Below are 19612 nucleotides of genomic sequence, written 5' to 3'. Positions count from 1 at the left end.
CACCATACATTTTGAAACACATGTTCATACGACCTTTTTTCCTCCATTTCCAGTCAGAAATCTGTCCCTGCAGTTTGTCAGTTTTATTCATGTTCGCCATTTATATTCATTGCCAGTTATGATGACAAAATTAACAAATCTTAAATTATATATCTTGATGTGAATAGTCTGTGCAGCTGGTAAATGCTACAGTATCTTCCAGTGTCCTATTTTGTATGATTTTTCCCAGAGTTGAAACTTTTGATATGGAACACACATTAGATGATTCTGATACAGGGTACATTTCAGAAGTGGATGATTTTTACTGAAGAAGAAATGTAGGAATTTTTGGAAATCTTAAATCTACAAGGAACATAACAGAAAATTATTAGTCATCTTATTATATTATTTCAAAAAATGTCAAAATAAGGTACCAATACAGGTACTGTGACTTAGAATTAAAAATGGAAATTGTGTTTCTTTCATTTATTTTAGTAAGTGAACATTGGGTGGTGAATCATGAAATGAGCTAGTTCATTCCAGTAAGCGAATTGTGCTGATATGATCCCTGAAAAGAATGGTTTGGCCCATCTCAAGTATTACACATATTTCTGAAACTGATTCAAAAAAATTCAGATATTTTTGAACATTGTGATAGGCTGTTTCATTTTAGTAGCCAGTAACATGCTAGGCTGTGTTGGATGTTTTGTTTTAATGCCAGGTAGAATACTAGGTTCTGGATGATGGAGAGGAGGCAGGGGAGGGCGGCAGGTAGGTAGGGGAAAGTGGAAGGGAAAAGACAGCATTATGTCATATAAAGAAGGTGTGGCTTGTGATGACATAATGATTATGTCTGCTATCTTCAGCACATAGCAGAAGTTCAAAGTAGCCTGAAAGACCAACAGCCATACCACTTATTTAAAGCCACTCATTTTTGTCCAGAAATATGTTAATTACTCAGGGAGACATATGTTCATAGCTTCCGACCAACCATACTATTTTAGTAACTAATAAAGTACAGTTTAAGACGATCTTGTATGATTTACTACTAACCAACTCCTTATAGTCAATTGACAAATTTCTTGCAGAACCAACTGATATACCTGTTATTAACTTTATCACACAATATATTTAGTGAAGGTTGTGCCCCACAGCTGTTAAGTATTTGAAAAATGTCATATTTCAACCCATTCGAACTGCTGATAAGTAATTTTTTATGCACTGTCAGTTTCAATTTTCAATTCCTCTTCATGTATCTTAATGCTATTTATAACACTTTAAATACCAGTATTAAAATTGTGGCATCAAATAACATAAAAGCAAATCTATATCCCTGCCATCAATAATTAAATACATTACATAGAGATCTGTTGTTTGATCAGCCACACCAGTGCACAGCAACAAAGCACAGCCACCACGGGGTAGCACCTTCAGACAGTACAGACAGCTGTGCCTTCCAGCTGGTGTGCACAGACATTGCCTAGTGCCACCATGTGGAGACATCTAATATTTCTCTATTTAACCTTAGAGTGGAGTGTTTTCATCATCATTTTGTAATGTTCCATGCAATAGCTAACTTCACTCCATTCAAGAATCTCTGTTTGTTAATTTGGCATTGACCAGGCAATGTACACACTCTCCATATTGAATGCTTTAGGAATTTATATATTAAAGTGATTACCTATTTACTGGTGTTGTCTATTTTGCGTGTTATAACACAAGTGATCATGTTAAGTTTCATTTGGTAACTAATCACCAGCCATTACAGTCTCTTTTTAGTCCTATGGTGCACTTGCCAGCCCATAGACTGCAACGTTGAACCCTGTGTAGGTACAATTATGGGATTCATTTCTCCTCTATGGCTCAACATTCAAATGCAGATGTTCTTTCGCCTTTGCCGATGGGATCCAACCCTAGTTTTGATGAAGATGAACTACTTTGTTCTTACGTCACTGAGGAAGATTGCCATACAGGGATGGATTTCTGATTAGCAGTTCTCACATCATTCAAGCCATCACCGCTGACTCCATTCTTTGTCAAGCACACTAACATCTTCAGCATGGGTGGCCTGAGTGGCCTCCGGCATGTGCAGCAGATCCCATCCACTATTATTTTTTGCTGAGACACAGACTCTCTCATTGATGATGTTCTTTTGTCATCATCCACAGACAATGCTGTTCCATGTGTGTTTGTTCCCACATTTCTCCAGAACAATGTTCTTAGTTTCCTGCATCAGGATCATTGAGGCACCTCACGTATGAAGTTGTTGGACCACCCCCATATCTATTGGCCCAGCATAGACCACGAGATCGAACATTTAATTGCTGTGTGCTCTACGTGCGCAAGTCATCAGGCCACTCCCCAGAAACATTATTCCTCTTGGTTGGAGCCATCACAGTCCAGGGAGTGTATCCATTTTGACTTCACCAGCCCTTCCAAAGAAGGTGCTCATCAATGCCTACTCAAAGTTCCCATCCATTGTCTACTGCCGCTCCACCCATGATGGGTCCTTCAGTGTCATTGTCACTTCAGGCCCTGTACTCCGATGCAGGACAAGCAACAGGGAGATTTTTGCAGTGTGGTGCCGTCCTGTCAATGACACCTCAGAGGACACGGATGTTACCTTTCTGGGGTTCTAGCGTGCCACGTGCAGTGAGGGAGGGAGGCTGGGGTGACACTGGCTTACACGCATCCAACAAAGGCTGGGGTGACACCGGCTTGCATGCACCCTAACATGAGGGGAGGACTGTGGTAACCCATAGTTATCACACCAACTGTATCATACCTTGCCGTCCATCAAAGTTCAACAAGACATGAAGTGCTGCCCTGTCAATTGCTGCTTAATTAGTCCATGCCAAAATGGATATATTTGTAAACTGTTCATCTGCTGACATGGTTAAAGTATACTGTGCAAGGCAAAATGGCCCTATCCAAAACCAGTACTGAGACAACTGTGGTTCACCAAGGGCCGAAGATGACAGGAGTTAACAATAGCTGCAGAGATGTGTATGGGCGAACAGATGTGCAGCTGTTGAGCAACTGAATATCCAGATGAACCAAGGAGCTACAAACAGTGTCTCCTCACTGACCATTCAGCAGACTTTACTGCATATAGGCTTCCGCAGCAGGCGCGTGGTTCACGCACCCATGCTGATTGCTGTTCGTCAGTGATGAAGGCTGGAATTTGCACACCAGTACCTCATGGTACTGGAATTTGTCAGTAGGAAAAGGGAGAGAAGGAAACATAGTAGGTGAATATGGATTGGGGGGAAGAAATGAAAGGGGAAGCCACCTTGTAGAATTTTGCATAGAGCATAACTTAATCATAGCTAACACTTAGTTCAAGAATCATAAAAGAAGGTTGTATACCTGGAAGAATCCTGGAGATACTAATAGGTATCAGATAGATTATATAATGGTAAGACAGAGATTTAGGAACCAGGTTTTAAATTGTAAGACATTTCCAGGGGCAGATGTGGATTCTGACCACAATCTATTGGTTATGAGCTGCAGATTGAAACTGAAGAAACTGCAAAAATGTGGGAATTTAAGGAGATGGGACCTGGATAAACTGAAAGAACGAGAGGTTGTAGAGAGTTTCAGGGAGAGCATAAGGGAACAATTGACAGGAATGGGGGAAAGAAATACAGTAGAAGAAGAGTGGGTAGCTCTGAGGGATGAAGTAGTGAAGGCAGCAGAGGATCAAGTAGGTAAAAAGATGAGGGCTAATAGAAATCCTTGGGTAACAGAAGAAATATTGAATTTAATTGATGAAAGGACAAAATATAAAAATGCAGTAAATGAAGCAGGCAAAAGGGAATACAAACGTCTCAAAAATGAGATCGACAGAAAGTGCAAAATGGCTAAGCAGGGATGGCTAGAGGACAAATGTAAGGATGTAGAGGCTTGTCTCACTAGGGGTAAGATAGATACTGCCTACAGGAAAATTAAAGAGACCTTTGGAGAGAAGAGAACCACTTGTATGAATATCAAGAGCTCTGATGGCAACCCAGTTCTAAGCAAAGAAGGGAAGGCAGAAAGGTGGAAGGAGTATATAGAGGGTTTATACAAGGGCGATGTACTTGAGGACAGTATTATGGAAATGGAAGAGGATGTAGATGAAGATGAAATGGGAGATAAGATACTGCGTGAAGAGTTTGACAGAGCACTGAAAGACCTGAGTCGAAACAAGGCCCCGGGAGTAGACAACATTCCATTAGAACTACTGATGGCCTTGGGAGAGCCAGTCATGACAAAACTCTACCATCTGGTGAGCAAGATGTATGAGACAGGTGAAATACCCACAGACTTCAAGAAGAATATAATAATTCCAATACCAAAGAAAGCAGGTGTTGACAGATGTGAAAATTACCGAACTATCAGTTTAATAAGTCACAGCTGCAAAATACTAACGCGAATTCTTTACAGACGAATGGAAAAACTGGTAGAAGCGGACCTCGGGGAAGATCAGTTTGGATTCCGTAGAAATGTTGGAACACGTGAGGCAATACTAACCTTACGACTTATCTTAGAAGAAAGATTAAGAAAAGGCAAACCTACGTTTCTAGCATTTGTAGACTTAGAGAAAGCTTTTGACAACGTTAACTGGAATACTCTCTTTCAAATTCTGAAGGTGGCAGGGGTAAAATACAGGAAGCGAAAGGCTATTTACAATTTGTACAGAAACCAGATGGCAGTTAAAAGAGTCGAGGGGCATGAAAGGGAAGCAGTGGTTGGGAAAGGAGTGAGACAGGGTTGTAGCCTCTCCTCGATGTTATTCAATCTGTATATTGAGGAAGCAGTAAAGGAAACAAAAGAAAAATTCGGAGTAGGTATTAAAATTCATGGAGAAGAAGTAAAAACTTTGAGGTTCACCAATGACATTGTAATTCTGTCAGAGACAGCAAAGGACTTGGAAGAGCAGTTGAACGGAATGGACAGTGTCTTGAAAGGAGGATATAAGATGAACATCAACAAAAGCAAAACGAGGATAATGGAATGTAGTCAAATTAAATCGGGTGATGCAGAGGGGATTAGATTAGGAAATGAGACACTTAAAGTAGTAAAGGAGTTTTGCTATTTAGGGAGTAAAATAACTGATGATGGTCGAAGTAGAGAGGATATAAAATGTAGACTGGCAATGGCAAGGAAATCGTTTCTGAAGAAGAGAAATTTGTTAACATCGAGTATAGATTTAAGTGTCAGGAAGTCGTTTCTGAAAGTATTTGTATGGAGTGTAGCCATGTATGGAAGTGAAACATGGACGATAACCAGTTTGGACAAGAAGAGAATAGAAGCTTTCGAAATGTGGTGCTACAGAAGAATGCTGAAGATAAGGTGGGTAGATCACGTAACTAATGAGGAGGTACTGAATAGGATTGGGGAGAAGAGAAGTTTGTGGCACAACTTGACTAGAAGAAGGGATCGGTTGGTAGGACATGTTTTGAGGCATCAAGGGATCACAAATTTAGCATTGGAGGGCAGCGTGGAGGGTAAAAATCGTAGAGGGAGACCAAGAGATCAATACACTAAGCAGATTCAGAAGGATGTAGGTTGCAGTAGGTACTGGGAGATGAAGAAGCTTGCACAGGATAGAGTAGCATGGAGAGCTGCATCAAACCAGTCTCAGGACTGAAGACCACAACAACAACAACAACAACAACAACAACAGGATAGATGTCAAACACCCTGCAATGATTGTTGGAAAGGTTCAGGCTGGAGGCGGAAACATTATAGTATGGGGAATGTTTTTGTTGCATTCCCTGAGTGATCTCATCTTTCTGGAAGGTGCAATGGATCAACACAAGTATGCACATATCCTTGAGGACCATGTCCACTCCTATATGCAGTGTGTTTTTGCTCAACACAATTATGTCTACTAGCAGGAAAATGCATTATGTCATACAACTTGCAGTGTATGTGGATGATTTGAAGAGCACCTTGAACTTAGGCACTTTTCGCTTCTATTGACAAAGCATGAGTAGCAGTTATATTGTAATCATTATGAGTAGCTGATACTTGTAGATCCTGTGGTATTTATAAGCCAACTGACAGTTTCGCTTATGGATAACTTATTCTAGATATTACTGTCAATGTTTTGAGTTCCTTGTTGCACACACTGATGATAATGGCTTGTCCTTCCATGTTAGCAGAACCTGGAATTGAGCTTCCATTATACACACATGCTAGTTTCATTTCTTCACAGCTTTCTGATCTGGCTTTCTCTGCTACTAGTGCAGCAGACTTTTGTAATTTGGAACTTTATGTTATTAATATCTTATGAAGTCTTCCTGTGGATGTTCATATTTTGCAATCAATGCTGTGTTGTACGCATCTCATTTGTGTTCATCTGCGCTGGGGTTAGTGCCAAAGACAGCATTCTTAAGAAAAACATTTTATACATACATAATGATCAAAATATGTGTTGTCCATTCATTATGTTTACAATATAACCAATGGAGATGCTCCAAACTCTGGATCATGTCTTGTGAATTAACTTCTCAGTTTTCAATACACTTAAGACAGAAAAAGAAAAATAATTTTGACACTTTTGATTTCTAATAATTAGTTTGCAGTCTGTGCATCTGAGTATTATAAGTAACTACACATTATTCCTTAAACCTTAGCACAGAAATATGAATAAAATCACTACCGAGCACTCTCATCAAGCACATCTGCTATGGAAACATATTTTTCCTGCTGGTAGTACAAATGAAACATGCCAACTATGCAGAGTATGTTTGGCACTACTGAGACCATCAAATTACTTCCTGGATGGCAAAAACTTATCCTGATAAATTCCCTTAATATTTTCTTGTCATTTCCATTCAACAATCTGAGTGACTTTTCACTTAAAATGCAACATCGGGTTACAAATTTATAGTTTTCTGTCCAGGAAACTTGTTCCATGTTGAAACTGTAGTTTCTCATCTATTTATGTTGCAACTTATTTGTCTTAGTCAGCACTAGGGCAACAAGGGAGAGACAAATGATGCAGCTCTTTGCTAGCTCCGAAGAACAGGATTACGCTATAAAGTGAAGTCTGCATTGGCTCTGGGTTCCACTCTAAATGGAGGTTACTTTTTAGCTATTCTGTGACAGAATCACAAGTAACCAAATCGAAAATCAGTGCATAAATGTTAAGAAAACTTCTCCATCATAAGTTTTCTCACTACTTCCAGTACCCCATAGCGCAAGGGTGAAAAATGTGTATTGCTGTATACTTTGATAAAGTCTTTTTCTGTGGACATAATTTTTTGTTTTTGTAAACACACCATTTTAGCTGCACTGAATAAATTATTATTATTATTATTATTATTATTATTATTATTTAGGCATCCAGCCCATATGTTTCATATCCACACTACTTGGCTGTGACACAGGCCACCACATAAACACATACTGTTCTGAAGTACAAAAGGTATAATACCTTACTAATTTATGCCAATTAAGCATTCTCACTTACTTACTTTATGTTTAGTTAAAATAGACTTTCATCATGGTCAGTTCAAATTCTGTTGTATTAGTACAGTGGCATTTTTCCATTACTATACGGAACACAGGAGTAAATATGAAAGAGAAATCAGTCATCACAATATATTCTCTAACATCATCTAAAATAGTCTGACAATGCTCAGATAGTTTACGGATTCCATGTCTGTAGTAGAAACCTACTCGTACAGAGTTAAAGATGTCACTGAGCCAGATTTGAAGTGAATTTTCATCCAGAAAGGAATTTTCTTGATGGTTATTCGATAAGGAGTGGAAAAGGTAAACATTTGAGGGCACAAGACCAGAAGAATAGCAAACTCCTGGACACTTTTATTTGTGAAATCAGCAGAGTACATTACCATATAGTAGCAACACTTGCTGCAGTTCTGTTGGCCATTTTTATTACATTGCAACTGAAAGATGTCTCAGTTGTTGGTGACAAATGTCAGCTGTGATGGACACAGCCTCACGGGGAGATTGCAGTATACAACACCATGTGCCACCAGATGCAAAATATTATCTGTTCACACTGCCCTGTGCTCAAGGTCATGTCTTTTATTGGGGCTCAGCCACCCGCCACACGAACATGAGCCACCACCTCTCCCATTCCCTACTGCATTGATTTCTTTATCCAAACTCCTGCACTAGCAGTCAACCTCCACCTGCTCCATCCCAGGGGAAAGCCCTTTCTGTATTCCATCAATGATAATATATCTTAAGTTTTAATTAACTTTCTTTTGCTGTCTCCTTTCTGATGTTCATCCATCACACTCCTCAACCTGTACAATAAATGTTTGGCCTTTATGCTACATCAAAATCTTAAATTCAAAGGTCATCTACAATTATGTAATTCTAATCATTTGGCAGTTCAGAAGTACATAACTGCGGTATAAAGTTCATTTCAGTCACACGGGTCCATCTTTGTACTGCAATTTTCAAAAACATTAATGTATGCTAAGACTAGCAGTTTAGAAAGTTTAGCATCTGACACTGGTTATTGAAGTAGGGCCCAAAAATAGTCAACATAAACATGAAAGTTAGTGTTAAATCATGTCTAACATGTTGTTTCACAAAGGACAATTAATTAATGATGCTGCTATTCGGTTACTGAACAATTGTAAAAATGGGTAACATATATAAATAAAATTTCTAAAACTGAACAATGAACCAATGTCCACTATAGGCCTCTTCCCTGTCTCACTCAATGCAAAATTTGCACATGAGTTATCATCACTCTTAATCTAAATTTATTGCTAATCCTTTAACCAAAATGTCATTACAATATGAATACAGCGTCCAAGGAACTCATAACTTAAAATAGAGAATATAATAAACATTTGTTGCAGTCAATCACTGTTATATCCTGTGACTGTGGGGTGATGTGGCAGTAGTATCACACGATATGCCCACTAGGACGACAGATAGCTTGTGTGAGGAAGTGGCAGTGGTGACGGTATACATGTGAGGACAGCACTGAACTGACCAAGCCTGGGCAAAGGAGCCGCAACTGCCATAACACCAGCATCAGCATTCTCAGTTTCCATCTTCTTCTTTCTACTTTGTCTGGCATGAACATTTAGTGCACCCTAAGCAGTGGACTACTTTTAATGCTTGCCTGAAGAAAGGCCACATCACCTCCACGTGTCATTCATCGGCAGTTGTTCAGGATATGGACATGGACATAAACTGTGTGACTCCAATGCTTGGGACTTCTTCCAAGTTGTTCATTGAGTTAAGTGTTTTTTGCCATATGATCTGTCTACAGATCGACACAGGTGCTGCACTGCCGTTATTGAACACTCAAATCAGTGTGAGTTTAGGCTCACCGCTGTTGAAACTGGTCATGTTGAAGCTGGTCTGTTATAAAAAACAGTACATTGCACTGTTGCAACAATTTACTGCACCTACCTCCTACTAGTCAGTGGTTCGCTCCCTTGCATTTTTCGTGGTTGCTGATGCTGATGTGTAGAACTTGTTTGGGATGGACATATTTCAGGCATTTGGATTTTCTATCAGTGATGCAGATCATCTTTTTCCAATCAGATACCACATTCTCAGTCAGAAACAATGAATGAGGAGTATTCAGACTTGTTTTCAGAAGATATAGGATGTGCTATGAATTTTTCTGCTCATATTTCTTCAAAATACATGGCTTGGCCTCATTTTTGTCATGTGCATACTATTTCTGTCATCATGAAAGATCAAGTGGAAGCAGAATTGGACAGACTCCAATCTCTAGGAGAGGTGCATCCTGTTATGGCTAGTGAATGGTCGTCTCTGTAGGTTAAAGTTTGAAAACCATTGGCGAAACTTTGCATCTTCAATGACTTCAGTACTACTGTCAATGTGCAGTGTATCATGTATACATATCCTTCGCACAACAGGAGGAACTGTTGGTGAAATGATTGGGCCACCGGTACTTTTCTAAAATTGATTTGTCTGAAGTGTATCTATGGGTTCCTGTGGTTGAAGAGTCTCAGTGAGTTCTGGTACTGAATACTCATTTTGGTATCTATCAACGTTTGCGCCTTCCTTTTGGTGTGGCTAGCACCCCTGTCATTTTCCAAAGACTTTTAGAGCAATTGATTATGCCTGTCCTGGGCTGCATTAATTATCTGGATGATATTGTCATGGGGTCCTCCATGGCTGATTACCTGCAAAATTCATGCACTAAACTGTTAGCTAGGAGACATGTATTTTGGCCAAGGACTGATGGCAACAGTGCTCATTTTGTCAAGGCTTGTGAGTAGTGTGCCTGACAACGCACGACTGCCAGGCACCTCTGTCCCCCAGGCATGCTCAGCACCAGCCATGGGAATGCATTCATGTAGACTTTGCAGCTTCCTTCTTGAATTCCTATTGGCTCCTGGCTGTGGATGCATTTTCCCAGTTTCCTTACATTCACTGGCAAGCATCGTTGTCTGCCTTGTACCTTAGTTTCTTCATTCCTCACTTTCAACTGTTGTTCCCATCAAGGCATTCATCATGTTACAGCTCCATCATTCCTCCCTCAACCAAATGACAAGGCAGAACAACTAGGCAGAACAGCAAGTCACAAAAAAAAGGTTGTTGTAGATTCTTCTCTGGCTGACGCCCTTCTCCATTTCATGAGGACCTATCACTTCACGCCTATGGGGAAGCAGAGCCCGGCTGAGTTGCTTCATGGCTGGCAGCCATGCACGCTGCTCCACCTTCTGCGGCCTGTGCCGCACCTGCTATGGTCAGATCCATTCAGCCACTTCATGCTGGGATCGCCGGTGTGGGCGTGAGGGTGCGGTTACTGTCCCAAGTGGATACTGGCTACTGTCATCCACACCGGAGACCCTGTCTGTGTGACATCTGTATGGTCAATGGGGATGGTGGCAAGCCACCTTGATCAGTTGTGCCCCCACTCACCGTCGGAAGCTACAGGCTCTTGGGTGTGGCCACTGTTGCCTCAGCCCACTGGACTGCCCTCCCCCCTCCTCCCTGGGGTCCAGCTTCATGGCACTGAGTGCCAGTCCATCTTTGGCCTCGGGTCTTTTGCTGCAGCCTGCTGTTCCAGTTGGCCCATCTCCATCGGCCCCTTCTCCAATCATCAAATCAGCCATCGACACCAATGGGTCCAACCTTTCCATCCCTGCACTGGCACTTGCCTGCTGATGACAATGTTATGATGGCTTCCTTCTCTCTGGCACTGTCTTCGGGCACCGCTCAAGCCCACTGCCCTCGGCCGAACCTACGTCCCTGTGCAGTCTGGCTCTACGATGTGATGGCCACCCAGCACGTCGTTCCTCCCCCTCCATCGACACCAGCTACTGCTGCTCTGGACCTGACGGATGTGTCTCTTGGCTGGCCAGCGGAGTTTCCTCCATCACCTGGGCATCCACTTTGCATGATATCCTGCGACTAGTGCATACAGGAAGAGTATGGTGTTGCCACATGTATGTGTGTGTGAACCAGCCACACACTGTATCAGTGATCAGTGCAGGCCAGTGGCTGGAGGTCACCTGTGGTAGGCATGCACATGGAAAGGTCTCCACCATACCATCTGCTTGCAACTCATGTACATATATGCACAGAACAGCATTAACTGGTCCCTCTCATGTGTCTTTCCAGTGTGCCATTCACATCAATGTAGTTTATCTTGTTACATCTACATCTACATCTACATTTATACTCCACAAGCCACCCAACGGTGTGTGGTGGAGGGCACTTTATGTGCCACTGTCATTTCCTCCCTTTCCTGTTCCAGTTGTGTACGGTTCGCGGGAAGAACGACTGCTGAAAAGCCTCCGTGCACGCTCGAATCTCTCTAATTTTACATTCGTGATCTTCTCGGGAGGTATAAGTAGGGGGAAGCAATATATTCGATACCTCATCCAGAAATGCTGTATCTCAAAACCTGGACAGCAAGCTACACCGCGATGCAGAGCACCTCTCTTGCAGAGTCTGCCACTTGAGTTTGCTAAACATCTCCATAACGCTATCATGCTTACCAAATAACCCTGTGACGAAATGTGCCACTCTTCTTTGGATCTTCTCTATCTCCTCTGTCAACCCAACCTGGTACGGATCCCACACTGATGAGCAATACTCAAGTATAGGTCGAATGAGTGTTTTGTAAGCCACCTCCTTTGTTGATGGACTACATTTTCTAAGGACTCTCCCAATGAATCACAACCCGGCACCTGCCTTACCAACAATTCCACTTCAAATCATTCCGTACGCATACTCCCAGATGTTTTACAGAAGTAACTGCTACCAGTGTTTGTTCTGCTATCATATAATCATACAATAAAGTATCCTTCTTTCTATGTATTTGCAATACATTACATTTGTCTATATTAAGGGTCAGTTGCCACTCCCTGCACCAAGTGCCTATCCGTTGCAGATCTTCCTGCATTTCGCTGCAATTTTCTAATGCTGCAATTTCTCTGTATACTACAGCATCATCCGCAAAAAGCTGCATGGAACTTTCGACACCATCTACTAGGTCATTTATACATATTGTGAAAAGCAATGGTCCCATAACACTCCCCTGTGGCACGCCAGAGGTTACTTTAATGTCTGAAGATGTCTCTCCATTGAGAACAACATGCTGTGTTCTGTTTGCTAAAAACTCTTCAATACAGCCACACAGCTGGTCTGATATACCGTAGGCTCTTACTTTCACAAGGAGATTCACACAAGTCTGTTTTCTATTGTAGCTGAGTGCTTCATGAATAAAGCCATATTTTGGTCACTTTGGTCAGGTCTCATGTACTACATAGTTACAACAAACATGTTTCCCAAAAAACAGTCAATGAATCAAAGCTGGTGAATGGGTAATTCCTTTATATTTGGGTAAAAGTATAGAAATTCTTCCACAATCATCATCAAAGGATACAAAGTAATCTAACAGACATGCAAAACCAAACAGTACTTCTCAACATCCATACACATGAAGTAAATGCATAACCACATATGTGCACGTACTAATACAATAAAACAAAAAGAGTGTGTAAGAATGTAGTGTAGTTTATTATACAAGATATTTATAGAAATATTAAATGAAATGTGACATTATAAGACTTATGAAATTCTACATACAAACCTTAGAGGCTGACTAAGCTGTGATACTGCGGCTAGCCTGTCCATCATGGGATAAGCTAGATCTAAAAACTGATACTTGTTTGCTGATGAAGAAAAGGATGAGCAGAGAAGAAGGTGCAGTTGAAGTAAAGGCAGAACAGTCCCCAAACTCATTAGCTGTCCTCTAAATTGCCGTTCTTTAGTTTCAAACTGCCTGTAAGAATGAGATAAATGATAACTTTTACCATTAAAGTTTCTCTCATTCACATTATACTCTCAAAAAGATATTTTCCATATAATTATTGTGGAATTTTTCACAGTGGTCTCAGCAAAAGATTATGTGCAATATTGCGAAATAAAAATTATACCAAAATAAAAATATCCATACAAAGCTTAAACAAGATTGTCAAGAAGCATGCAAACTATGAAAAAAGAATTACAGCCAAGCAAACAAAGATGCTGAAACATTGACAGTAAATTACTATCCTGAATGAAAATTGGTATTTATTTGAGAAATAATTAAGAATAAAGTTTTACATTGATTGGGAAAATATAAATTTCTTAATAATAACTTTTTGGAGTATTTGTGGTATTGTGCTGAATTTCATTCACTTACTGCTATATAATAATAACATTCTGGAGTAACAGCCAAATTTCTGTTTCAAACTGAAATACATTTCAGAAAGAATTAAAATGGGAGAGGTGCATTTAATTTCGGTCAAAATGAGCCAAAGTAGAAATGAGTGACTTTAAAATGGGATATAATTGCAGTAAGAACTCTGAGAATTCTATCAGAGAGCTTTCACATTAAAAGGCAATAATCGTTGTTGGGTACAGTTTATAAACTGGAAACATTGGGAGACCAACAATACACCAACAAATAGGTGTAATGCTGCAAAGCAATATGAGATGGATCGAGCACATAAGGATGATAGTAGGAAAGGAGGAAGGGTCAACTTTAGTTTATTGGGAGAATTTAAGGAAAGTGTGGTTCATCTGCAAAGGAGATCTCATACGGAACACTAGTGTGGTCCATTCCTGCGTACTACTTCAGTATTTGGGATCCTCACCAAGTCAGATTAAAGGAAAACATCCAAGTAATTCAGAGGAGGGGTGCTAGATTTGTTACCGGTAGTTTCAATCAAGATGTGAGTATATGGAGCTGTTTTGTGAACTCAAATGGAAATCCCTGGAAGAAGAACAATGTTCTTTTCATGAAACACTATTGAGAAAGTTTAGAGAACCAGCATTTGAAGTTGACTGCAGAATGATTCCACTACCACCAATATACATTTTGCATAAGGACAACAAAGATTAAATAAGAGAAATTAGGACTTATATGGAGGCATACAGACAGTCATTTTACCCTCACTCTGTTCAGAGTGAAATAGGAAAAGAAATGACTAGTAGTGGTTCAAGGTACCCTCTACTGCGGCTTGTGGAATATGTATGTTGATTAAGATGCAGAACTGGAATGAACTGGTCTTTTTTTTTTTTTTTTTTTTTGGGGGGGGGGGGGGGGCGAGTGGGTGGGTGGTTATTTATATTCCAGTTCTGTCTTGGTTACTTAAATTTGAGTAGAATTGAAAGACATTCAATTAATGTTTCTAAAGAATACTGAAATGACATGATACTTTTACAAACAAAATATATTTTGAGATACGTGGCCTGTGATTTTTAGAGTTTTTTAACCAAGACTTAGTGTGAATTCGGACCATGTTGTTAATACTGTATTTATCACCAACTGTTCTGTTCTGGAATAGCATTGCACAATTCCCAGGTATGGCCAAACATATATTCAAAAGAAATATTATGTATCAGTTGCAAAAAATCTATTTAATTCAATAAAACCCAACTTACATTTACGTAAAAGAATAGTTCACACTTTTGAAAATTATGTGCATTAATGTAGAGATCTCATCAAAACTAAAATAATTATCACAAACTTTGAAGTAATTCCTTTCAGCTAAGTAATTCCTTTCAGCTAGCTATTGACATCTAACAGCAAAGAATTTATTTCTGCTACATAAAAGAATGCTCTTTTACTCAACATTGTAAGAGGTAATACCTTTCTAATTTTAACATTTTAAGAGGTAATACTTTTCCAATTACACTGAGGTGACAAAAGTCATGGGATAGTGATATGCACATATACAGATGGTGGTAGTATTGCATACTCAAGGTATAAAAGGTCAGTGCACTGGTGCAGCTTTCATTTCTACTCAGGCGATTCATGTGAAAAGGTTTCCAATGTGATTATGGCTGCATGATGGGAATTAACAGACTTTGAAGGTGGAATTATAGTTGGAACTAGACACAAGGGACATTACATTTCAGAAATCATCAAGGATGTCAATATTTCGTGATCCACAGTGTCAAGAGTGTACTGAGAATACATTGCAGGCATTACCTCTCACTACAGACAATGCAATGGCCAACAGCCTTCATTTAACGAAGAAGAGCAGTGGTGTTTGTGTACAGTTGTCTGTGCTAACAGATAAGCAACACTGCATGAAATATAACCACAGAAATCAATGTGAGACGTATGACATACATATCAGTTAGGACAATGCAGCAAAATTTAGCGTTAATAGGCCGTAGCAGCAGACAAACAACATGAGAGCTTTTGCTAACAGCTTTGGGTTTGGTACACTGCGATGCTTGTAGAAATGTTTTTGAAAATAATTTAGGCAACTACATGCTGATAATAAAAGTTAGAAATCAGAAGTTCTCTGTGTCAGTATTATAATTCTCCTGCCTGTAAAACAATAAACACTGTATCATAGTTCATAGAAGATTTGGTAGCTTTACTAAGCTGGCTTTCTGTAAGCTGCATTTTGAACCTTATCAAATATAACTGAACTGAATTATTTGTAAAATGGTGACGGAAAGCGTTCCCTGAAGATTAATTATTAGAACATTAGGTTACAAGGGTTTGACACGCTGTTAGCTACATGGATGGTATCTTTAAAATAAGCAATAATAGGTGAGCAGAAACTTACAGGTTCATTGTAAGGCCCTAGCAAGATAAAGTTTGAGTACTGAGAAGGAAAGATATTTTTGATAAAAACAACTATAACAGATACCAAATGGGGCAACTTTGCAATAAGGGACAACTTTGCCGTTGTTTGAAAACAATTATTTTTAGCACTCTATCTAGTTCTTGACCAAACCAACAGACAAAACACTGTTTGAACAATACACAAAAGGGTTTAACAATGCTCATTTTATGTATTTTCAGCACTGACTTATGTTAACAATTCCTTGTTGAAATTTTTGTTTTCACCTTGGAAAAGATGATTTTCTGGTTGTCCACAAGAGTGAATCACCCTGCTCATTTATTTACATCTGAGTAAAAACGACTTGTTTTGCATATAATTGTCTGTCAGAATCATTTTTAGAGGTATATATTATGTTTCATATATGTTGAGTAATATCACTTGGCAATGTTACACAAAGAAGCTTTGTGAAAATGAGACAACTTTGCCAACCAACGCTATCTCAGTTTTCTTACATTTTGGCACTTTTTTCAGATCATGCACTTACTATTTTGTTTCATATATTGTAAAAATTACATTACACATTAGCAGCAAGCTGGATGGCCACAGGTATGAAATTTATGATGATATTATTCTGCAACTTACTGTCTCTGCAGTGGTTTGTGAAGAAATGAGCAGTGGCAAAGTGGGCGAAAGAGATAATATTCAACTTGGAATCTCAGAAAATAAAATGCCTCCATTTAAAAACACCAAGCCACCAGACTACATTGAGCAATAAAGAGGAAGAAGAGACTCACAAAAAAGTCATTTTAGATCCTATGGAGACAGAGAGCTTGATGATTCATGTCGTTGAATGACTGTCAGTGGGAAAAGTTTTTACTTCCCAGAATTTCAGTCTCAAGAGTGTGGGTTTAAAACTGCCTACTCTAATGTTTTGAATCTTTACATGAACAAACTTTTCCAATAAACAGCTTTCAAAGTTTAAATATTCTATTAGAGATTTTATGGTTTAAATGTTCTTTTATCTCTTATTTATTGGCAATTTGTGCTTGTTTTAATATAGTTGGCAAACTTGCCCCATTTATGAGGTACTTTAACCTTGCCATTTCTGTTTGCATTTTTTAAATCTATAAATATTTTCTTAATTTGTCAATGTTCCACAGTGTGATACTAAAAATCAGTACTAATAGCTTGTGATGGTTTTCAAGAATTTTTGTACATATCATTTAACACAAGAAATGAAAATTGTCTCTAGGGGCTGTAACATCATTTAGAAAATACAATGTTGTACAAAATTCCTTGATCGTGATTCTACCAGTAGTAAAATACTTTGGTATAACTTCTGTTGAATCTGAAAATTAAATACCTAGTAGGTAATAATGCAAAAGTTTAAATTATTATAAATAAATTGAGAAAATGCTCCCAGATTTCTTGTCATACCAAAATTTTCTTGGCACTCTTTGTCTATCTCAACTGTATGACTGATGAATTTGATAATCTCTAGTTTTCTCTGCATTAATGTTTATGACTTACCATGGTGGTAAGATTAATCTGAAAGTTTATTTGTCATAATTAGAATCATATAATGTATGTCATAACCACACTCAAGTCCAAATTCAAAACCAGGATCATCACTGAAATACAACACTTAGCATTCAATGTACATTTATTACAAATACCACTGTCCAGCCAGAATAGAAATGACCTCCTGGATAAATAGTGCAGCTATTTATGCAAACATCAAATATTCCAGAATATACAAACATTACAAACAAAAGAATCTTCCAGAAAGGATAATTCCAAGTAAAAAATAAAAATAATTAAGGAATTTCCTGAACTCTTTTCTGACGGTCTTGGAAAAGTGCAGATTACCCTGAAAGACAATGCACAGCCTAAGTTTTTCTGGGCTCGGCCCGTTCCCATTGCTTTATGAGACCAAGTAGCCAGTGAATTAAAAGAATTGCTACACAATGGTGTGAAAGCCTTCTGGTTGCATATGCATTTGTGTTGACTTCAAAACTACAGTCAATCCACAGACAATAATTGACACTTACCCATTGCCTTGCCCTGAGGAACTTATGGACAGGCTTGGCACAGGCCATTACTTTTTTAAGATAGATTTGCATGATGCTTATTTGCAAATACCACTACATGATGAATCACAGAAAGTGTTTGTTGTTAATACACACTTAGGCTTGCTCAAGTATTTGCATTTTCCCTTCAGCAATGCCTCCACACCCACCATTTTTCAGTGTTACCTGGAACAGTTGACTGGTCAAGTGCTGTTCTGTTCAAACTACCTTGACGATATTGTCATCTCAGGTCATACACCAGAGGAATGCATTGCCAATTTGTGTACTCTTTTTCAATGCAGGACTCAAGTGTTGTCTTGAAAAGTGTGACTTTTTTCAGACAGAACTACAGTATATCATGTGATAAACAGTCACGGTGTGCACCCCCTACAATCTCATTTGCCTGCAATCCATGACCTGCCTGTTCCTTGCAATGTATCTGAACTGCAGTCAGTGTTAGGCAAGTTGACATACACATTCGTTTCATTCTGAACGATTCACAGATAGTAGCTCCATCACATCACCTGTGTCAAAAAAATGTACCTTTTTGGAGGCCTAAGGACTGTCAAGATGCATTTCAGAAACTCAAAAATGCCTTGCTCAGTGACAGATGTTTACTACATTTTGATCCTGCCAAGCCTGTGATTTTGGAAGTAGATGCTTCAAAAGGTTCAAATGGCTCTGAGCACTATGGGACTTAACATCTGAGGTCATCAGTCCCCTAGACTTAGAACTACTTAAACCTAAGGACATCACACACATCCATGCCCGAGGCAGGATTCGAACCTACGATTGTAGCAGCAGCGCAGTTCTGGACTGAAGCGCCTAGAACTGCTCGGCCACCGTGGCCGGCTAGATGCTTCCTCTTATAGAATCAGTGCTGTGCTTTTGTAGAGAAATGGTGCATAAGACAGACCCATTGCTTTTGCCTCAAAGTTGTTAACTTAAAGTCAGTGTAATTATTCAAAAATTGAAAAAGATGTGTGTGGTGTGATAAAATTCCATCACTATCTGTTTGCAAGTTCTATTTAGTGACAGATCACAAGTCTTTGCAGTCCTTGTGTCATCCATCAAAGTTGGTTCCTACACATACTCCTGAAAAAGTACAACATTTGGCTTTGCTTCTATCCCAGTATCAGTACAAAATTGTATGGAGACCTATGGCAAAGCATGACAATGCTGATGTCCTTTTTCGCCTTCCGATCAGCCCCGAATCTGATTTTGATTTCTCTGAAGCATCTTGTTGCCAGATCGATGTGCAGGACTCTGAATTGCTGCAATCTTTTCCATTGAATTACAGAAAAATTGCACAGATCATGGAAGTGGACTCTGATCTGAAGATTTTGTTGCATTACATTCACATATCTTGGCCTCACTCATTGAACAGTATTCAGAACTCAGTAGTATGCCGATAGTTTGCTCATCGGCATAACCTTTCAATACAACAAGGCACAAGCTTATTACAATCTGACAGTGGACAATTGCAGTTGTTCATTCTCACAGTGTTGCAAATGGATG

General features: G+C 39.3%; 1 protein-coding gene across 2 annotated transcripts in view; it reads right to left on the bottom strand.

Moving 5' to 3' along the window:
- LOC126248059 (uncharacterized) overlaps positions 1-19612 on the bottom strand; it is a 551905-nt gene that overhangs the window by 243474 nt on the left and 288819 nt on the right. The window contains exon 7 of one of the 2 annotated variants that reach the window (XM_049948697.1): positions 13046-13237. The exons of the other annotated variant lie outside the window; for it this stretch is intronic. Within the exon in view, the coding sequence (XP_049804654.1) occupies positions 13046-13237 (192 nt within the window). The remainder of the gene's footprint in view (positions 1-13045; positions 13238-19612) is intronic. 2 annotated transcript variants of the gene reach the window in all.

The sequence above is a fragment of the Schistocerca nitens genome, chromosome 3 (assembly GCF_023898315.1).
Source record: "Schistocerca nitens isolate TAMUIC-IGC-003100 chromosome 3, iqSchNite1.1, whole genome shotgun sequence".
Taxonomy (NCBI): Eukaryota; Metazoa; Arthropoda; class Insecta; order Orthoptera; family Acrididae; genus Schistocerca; species Schistocerca nitens.
The sequence above is the reverse complement of the archived record's forward strand: the minus strand, read 5'-3'. Positions and strand labels throughout refer to the sequence as shown.